An 8,285-nucleotide genomic window follows, 5' to 3' on the forward strand; every position below is an offset into this window, starting at 1 on the left:
CAAAGCTAAAGGGTCGAGTTTATTTTTACTTGACAAACCTGGACGTCATCCAATCAGTGTTGAGCGCGGAGACTGTAAACGAGTGTACACACAAATGGTTTTCCGCCTTCGGTGCGTGAGTTACGTGCGAGACTGCAGTTTCGTCGACCGAGCTCTATAAAAAATACGTCGAAAAAATACGAAAAAAAAAAAGTTAAAATAAATAGGATTTGACGAAATAGATAACAGTGAACCCGAATGATACTCGTCCGGGAATTCGCCGGCACAAATATCGTCGTGTGACATTCGACGAGTTTTGAAAATGGAAGAGCCAGGTTGGTACCTATATAATATTTTATATAATCGTTACATAATGTTACTTGTGTGCGTTATCGTATCGCTATCCAGTAATATAGTGAAGGAATCGAAGGTTTTCAAATATTAAAATTTTAAAAACTATACAAAAAATTAAAAAAACCATTAGTTTGGTAATTAATAACGTATTTGATAACGTGTAGAAATAGAAAATAAACAGATTGTTCAACGCTTACTGTTTTGGAAAAAATTGTATATGCTTTTGCCAGTTTAAAAACAATATATAAAATAAGGTATAATTATTATTTCATATGGTCGACGCATCAGCGGAGATAGGTTAATTTTTTTTTTTTTTTTTAATGACTTCTGTCGTCAAATTTTTTAGTACATTTCTATACCATTTTATATTTATGAACACCCAATCATATGATAAAAAATTTACATATGGACGTTCAATAACAATACTAACATTCAATATATGTGTTTAAATATAAATTAAAATCGACGAATGCTTATAATCATTTTCATAAATAACAGATTTTATTGATCGATTTTTAAATAATGATCTACACATGTATATTCGTTAAATCCGTTTTCTTTTAACGTAATTTCTATACTAAAGAAATATTTAAACAGTTTATTAATTATATTAAAACCGATTAGATGCACACAAATCAGGGAACAGCCATGTATCGGACAGTTCATCATTGGACAGATCAACTTCCAGAAGATCAACTCCAGGTAGATCTACTTCAGCTAGGTCTCCTTCAAATAGGTCTACTCCGGGTAGATCCATTTCAGGCAGGTCTACATCAGGCCGGTCCACCCCGGGCTGGTCTAACTCCGGCATGTCTACTTCGGGTAGGTCAACGCCGGCCATGTCCACGACACCGGCCAGGTCCACTCCAGACAGATCGACTACACCCGAACCTCCACCAGTTCCGCCAGCTACCTATCACTGGGAGGAAGTGAAGAGAAAAAGATCGGTGGGAGGATACCCGTGGACCCATCTGAATAAGCCACCGTTTGACGAGAATACTTGGGTGAAGTATGAAAGGCAAGTACACCGTCAATCACGCTGTCAACCCGTTAAAGTACGTTAGTTTAATTCTTAAGTAAAAATAAATCACATTTATTAAGACCGTATCATGTTGTCTAACCTAATGTGCGCGGGGAACACAATTTCGCTATTGATGCACCTGCCGTAGGCGTTTCGTATAACAATGCCAAATCAAAAATAAATATATTTTTTCACATAATAATAAAAATAACTATAGATCCCAATGATGAACCCAAGATTATTACAACGGATAACAGTTTGATAAATATTATCCAAATATTCAAGTGGTTTAAAACCATTTACATCAATTTTATAGCAAAAAATGTTTGCATTTAAATATATTTTTGCTGTTTTGGTAATGGGAAAGCTAATAGGTGCACATTCTAAACGCTACGATTATCAATGTTCATTTCTTAGGACAAAAATAAGCTTACTTCGAGTGCGGTGCGCATGTTATAATTAATTATCCTTTCGTTTTTAAACAATAATAACATTTATCTTATGATAAGATATTAGCTACTGAATAATTTATATGTACCACGAATTCTTCTTAAACTATGACATAGTTTATATGCAAGACGTTATGTGTATAATTTTTTTTCGTTTCCTGTTAATATAATGGTTGTGTCCGGCGGAAGTTATATTTTTTGAAATTTTTTATAATTCGGTAAATAGCGTTAACTCGAAATATCCACTTAAAAACATTGTACATCGGTTTTGAAAAGAAATCATTAAGTATACGATTAGTATTGCTTATATAATATTAAATTAATACTTAATAGTTTAATTACACGTTAGCTACATGCAAACATTATTCTGGCGAATTTTTGAACAAGCCAAGAACGTAGTCACATGACAATATTTAATAATATAATTTTAGCAAACTATCGGGTACAATGACACCATACCTGCTGTTTGATGGTGCATTTGGCTCTCTAATATGACAAAAATCTTAACTATTGGCCAAAAGATTTTAGTTGGAACTTGGAGGCAAAACATAAATAAATAACATAACATAACACACGTCTGATTATTCAGAATATGCCGTACGGCCAAAACACTTTTGGCAACTGTTATACAATAATTTCGATTTTTTTGAACGTAAAATCGAGCACGATTGTGTGGCGCATGGCGATGTTGAATCTGGGGAATGTCTGACAATTCAGTGTAGTCCGGAAGTCATTTGTGGCCGCAGCTGGTCTTCCGACGTCACTGAATGATAGTTATTTTCTTCAGAGATGCAAAAAGCACTGTTAAATTTCAAAAATCGTAACTAACTCGAAAAATCATTCACGAATCAAACAAACGTCGCAATGGGGTGAGTACACATTGTACAAAAAATGTCATCATAATTTGATACTTGATGGTTTTTAACGAACTGGAAAAAGAAAAAAAAATTACTATTTTATTTATGAAACTAACATTCGGCTTATAGAGTCGTATCGTTCTATATTAAGGCTAACTATAATTAGTGTTGTAATTATTTTTTTTTAAAACTGACACATTTTTAACAAGAAAAAAAAAAGAAAAATTAATACGTACAAAAAACGCATGGTTTAAATCGCTCATCTATAGTTATATAAAACCGTAATAACTGAGGGATGCAGTGTTGCATATAAAAGAACGCTTTTACTTGTGAAGTCTGTAATATACGTATTACGCGATTAAGCACGAATAATATATTATTTCAAACGCATCTTGACCGCCACCGGCTAGCGAAAGAATAATCTAATGAAAACTGCTAAACGTATTACGGGCACGGCGGCTATACGAACACGATATGTATATAGGTACACGCCGGATCTTAACCACATATCTACTGTCTACTTTTAGCTCCGGCATAAACGATACCTATAAATAAATTTTCGCTCTCTCGCGAGAAGATTCTTGGCATGTCGGATTCTCTCCGTCTCCGTTGTCGCCAAATAATAAATAAATTTAACCCTTCTGTTGTTACGCGTCCGTTTTTTTTTCAACAGCGCCCGTTCCGCCGTGAACCCGTTCCAAATTTTCAACAGCGCACTATACGTTTTTAAAAATACTTATTTTAACCACTACTCCGTTGAATGTTTCAGGGATCACGTATACGAACCCGTTACGCCGGCGGCCAGCACGGATCGGATATTGGCGCCGGTGGTCAAACAGGTGCAGGCGTCCGCCAAAGACGACGGCCGTCATTTCCTGCGCATACCGTTAACCGAGGAACTGGTGATGGCTGACGACACGGGCTCAGAGCCCGAAAGCGAGCCACAGCGATCCGGAGTGAAAGAGTCAGAAAATAATGACAACGCTGACGAGGATGAAGACGATAAGGAAGAAGAAGATGAGGAGGAGGAGAACGACGAGGAGGACGTCAAGAAAAAACAGTCTGACGAGTCGATTTACGAGGGCGAGAACGAAAACTCATCGGTGGGCGATGCGGATGCGAACAAAACACGCATGAAAATGTTTCAGCAGAAAGTTAAGGTCAAGGCTGACATACTGCGTACTAAATTGCAAGGAGTAACTAAACGGAAGCCCAAGCAGAAAATTGTGGTAGATGCGGCGGCCAACGGTGAGAAGAGCCGCCGAAAGTTCGGACAGTTTGCTACGCTTCCTAAAAAATTCACGTTTAACGCACCCAAAGTAAACTTTTCCACTGCGTTTGCCAACTTCACTTCGAGGAATCAACCGGAGAATGGCGACAATAATGAAGCCAGTACGGAGGACACGAAGAGCGGACGGTTCTCAATGCCACGGTTCGGCCGGTTCTCCAGGACTTCATCGGAGTCACCAAGGCCGTCCAAGTCGACGAAAATCGGAGCTTCCCGTATGTCCATATCCGGTTTCCGGTCACGCACCTGGTCGGACGCGTCGAAAACGTCAAAACCGGAGACTTCCAGACCCAAGATCATGGACTTCGGCACGTACCCGCGGATATTCTCCAAGAGAAGGAAAATTAACGCGGCAAACAAGGCAAAAACGCCGCCACCCTTGGCGGGGATGACGCAGCCGTCTGGTGGCGACGACGGAGAACCAAACAAATTGAAGGACACGTTCCGCCGGCGCTTCTTCCGCACGCACAAAGAGTCTACGCCAGCTCCGACTGAGAAGCAAACGGCCACGCTGGCCGTGGAGGAGGAACTGGACGAATCGCACGTGTCCAAGGAGTCTTTGGCTGAGTTCGGTGATAGTGATTTGCAAGAAGTGATATCGCTCAGCGACGACTGCAGCCGGCGATCGAAGGACACCAAGAGCTTATCAGACCACAGGCCGGGCGTGATCGAAGAGATCGACTCGGACGAGTTCTTCCTGCGCGAGAAAGGCTTAAGCCGTGGCGACGTGCACATTAGCAATTACTTGTCGTCGGAGATCAGAGACGTGTTCCGGTCGAACCGCACGTGGTCAGTGGAAGGCGTCAACAACAGTACGATCGGTAACAACAAAAACCATAACAATAACAACAATAACAACAATGACAATAACGGCAGTGGCAGTGGCTTCGCTACGCCTTTAAGGCCATCGCGGACCAATTCGTTGAAGAGAACCACGCGCTCTAAGAACACAGCCGACGGAAACGTGGACCGGTTTAGCACGATGCCGAAATCGTTCGGAGGCACTAAGCCGGCCAAGAAGCCAGAAGATGATGATGTACCGGAAAACATTATTACCAGCCAAACGTTTGAGCCGTCGCAAAACGGGGCCGCGCTACCGTCCACGTTCAGAGTGCCTTGGAGGACGTCCCAGAAGGAGAACTTACCGGCAACGGTCACGCACATGCCACCAAAACCGCCAACCCGGCATCGCATGACCAAGTTCTCCACGTTCGACACACGGTCGATGATTGATTTATCCAGGAAGAGAAGCCAGTCACAAATAGTGAGTAACAATAATATAGTTGCGAATATAACTAACGATATTATCGCACAAGGTCAGGGGAAATATTATGATCTCCGTTTTAGTTCCTACCTTATCTATTTCAGTATTCGTGATATAATAAAAGAACACGTTATGTTATTTGTGATGAACGCGAAAAAAAATTACGCTCAAGACAGGCCCATCATTTTGGACTGCTGCGGGTTTCACCGCATTCGGTATGAACGTTCATACGATAACTGAATACATAATGAAATGCGCATCGTGTGTTCATTCACTCTTAACCGAGAAGTGTCTCATCATCAAAAGTCACCATTTCGAATTGGTTAATATATTAATAATTCTATGACTTTTCCGAAAATGGCAGTTTACCGGGATAGTGGGACTTGTTTTTAAAACTAATTAAATGCGCGTTCCATATATTTAGTTCAATGTTCGACGCAATAGCAGCTGTACAATAATATGCGTGAACGGAAATGAAATTTTTTTCTTCACTTTTATGTCGCCTTGAAACCCACGCTCTGCTAACTTGTCTTGTTTGGAATAAACGCCGGAATATAAACACAGACATTGTGTTTACATTTTTTCTATGGTTGCAATAAAAAAAAAAAAAAAAAAAAAAAGAGAAATAATGGAAATCTAGTTTAATAATTCGATATAACTAACAATAATGATTTATATTATACGTATACTAAATACGATTTTCGTATGTCTCATCAATATAATTGAACACAAATCTAATAATCAATAAACAGAATGTTTTCCAAGAAAAAAAATATTAAAAAATGTCTAACAAATTGTTACGTTTTAAAAATATTTCGACATCATTATATTAAAATCACGTTACTTACTAAATAAACAGATTAAATTTTTATGTCACAAATTAAAATCAACTGAAAAAAATTTAAAAACACGTCTTTAAAAATAGATATATTTATCATAAGGACACATTAAATTGTGTATTATAGGAAAAAACTGTGACAATCTACGATAAATACCAAAGTAATTATTTGTAGTGGACGCATTCATTGTGATCAAATTCAAGTTTTTTCTGCACACCTAATAGAGGCGTGAACGAAAATTTTACTCTAAAACGTAAAAAAGTACTTTTTTATAGGTAGGTACTCAATTGAAAAAAAATATTATTTTTTTCACAAACCATTTGGCAAACACATTTTTTTTATTGGTTTTATAGTTTAAGCTTCACGTTGACATTATAGAATTTAATAAAGGTCAACACTTGTAATAATTTGTAAATGCAACTTGTGTTCGACGTAATTTACTATAACATCATGGTGATATATTTATGAGTTGAGAAAAAAAAAATTAACTCTCCCCCTAAAACTAAAGCTACGGTAACACGAAACTTTTATTGCTTGTTTTCTCAACTACTGATTGTATTAAGAACTTACGGTTATGAGTATTTTTATTTAATCTTTCTTTTGTTCGTATTAAAAGTAGCTTCGCGAAATTTGGTTCGAATAAAGAAACACAGTATATTTGTTCCAGCGTATAGCATAACTTTTTGTGTTGGGTATATGTGTTCAGTGGGTATCGAAAATAAGAATGAAAGTGCAAGGTTTTTGGATACGAACTAAAAACATAACGCAACTAAGAACAGGTTGATAATAATTTTTCATTGCACAATCATAAATTACATTTAGAAAAAGATCCCCAAGATGTATTTATAGTAAATTGCAATAGTTTCGGCCAAGATAAATCGAAAAGTAGTTAAAAAAGTAGCTAAAAGTAGTTTTCACTTTTTTAAAGGTCATCTTTTTTCTAGCTAAAAATGTGTTCGAACAGCATACGGGTCTAAAAACACTTTACCCGGTTTGAAAATACTCGTACGATTAAAAATCCTCTCACCCTCAAACCCAATGTTGTTGAACCATTGCGTACGATGCGTAACACGTGTTTTTCCGTGTCTCAGGGATTTCTGCCTTCGATGAATTTTTCGGAGACCGTCCCGAAAGCTCCGCTGCGCCGGTCCAGAACGTCGTTGGCCGGCTCCGAGCGGGACGTTTCCATGACAAGGGACATCCGGCCACCGTGGGCAGTGGACAACAGCGGCGGCGGCGGCGGCGGAGGCAGCGGTGCACCGACACCGCCGTTGCGACGTTCTCGGATGTCACTGACGACGGACGCGGACGTCGAGGAACGGTCGGTGGCCGCGGCGGTGAAAACCAGGGACACACCGCCACGACCTCCGCCTCCGACAGTGACAGCCGGCTACGCGACCGTGGACAAGTCGCAGTCCATGTCGCTGCTGCATCCACCGCAGTCGCCCGTTAGGCACAGGCGGAAGAAGTCGTACGACGTGATCAAGAGCCAAGAGTTCGGCGCGTTCTTCACCATACCCAGGTCGTACACTTTCAACCGGAACGCGCCGTCGTCGTCGGACCGAGATCGGCGACCCGAGGCCGAGCTACTGGCACCGCCTTCGAGGCCGGCACGCGCGTACAACACGATCGGACCGTCGCGGCCGCTCCGGCGCCGGTTGCCGACCCGCGAACATGAGTACGGCGACGTGGTGGACACCGAGACGCCGGCCGCGGCCGCGGGGCGCGGCGATCAGAGGAAAACGATGACCGTGACCCCTCGGTCCTCGTCCCTGGACGACGGCGCGACCAGTCCCGTAGCCGAAAGCTCGACCAAAGCGCTGTTCTCAGGCGACGTAATCGAGAAGATGAAGCTGCGGCCGTTGCCTTCACCGCCGCCGCCGCCGCGCATCAAGACCAAACCGCTCAACGACAACGACGTGGACGATAACGGATCGCGTTACCCGCGCCGCAACACCGACTCGGCCCTGGTCCCTTTTTTAGATCAGCGAGAGACATCTGTAACGTCGTCTGACGACTTCTTTGCCGATGTTTCTCGCGCCCTGCTCGCGTCCGCCGCCAAAAACACACCGGCCGCCGTCGCGGCGGACGACGTGTCCGTCGGCGTGCAGACGGACCCGTTACCGGACGGCTACGAGCTGGACGACGCGAGCTCTTGCTGTTCCGGCGAATCCGACCGACCGCGGTCCGTTGCGTCGTCGTCCACCGCGGCCGCGCGCCCGCCGACCGCGCGG

At 41.9% G+C, this 8,285-nt stretch overlaps 1 protein-coding gene across 1 annotated transcript in view; it reads left to right on the forward strand.

Annotated features, from left to right (window-relative positions):
- Positions 1-48: 48 nt before the first annotated feature.
- Positions 49-8,285, forward strand: part of LOC112687545 — a gene marked incomplete at its 5' end in the record, with an annotated part of 9,282 nt that continues 1,045 nt past the window's right edge. The window contains 4 exon segments of the mRNA XM_025560285.1: positions 49-314; positions 958-1,351; positions 3,430-5,212; positions 7,143-8,254. Coding sequence (XP_025416070.1) covers positions 302-314; positions 958-1,351; positions 3,430-5,212; positions 7,143-8,254 — 3,302 coding nt within the window.

Source organism: Sipha flava, unplaced genomic scaffold, assembly GCF_003268045.1.
Source record: "Sipha flava isolate LNK unplaced genomic scaffold, YSA_version1 35741_pilon_pilon, whole genome shotgun sequence".
Classification (NCBI taxonomy): Eukaryota; Metazoa; Arthropoda; class Insecta; order Hemiptera; family Aphididae; genus Sipha; species Sipha flava.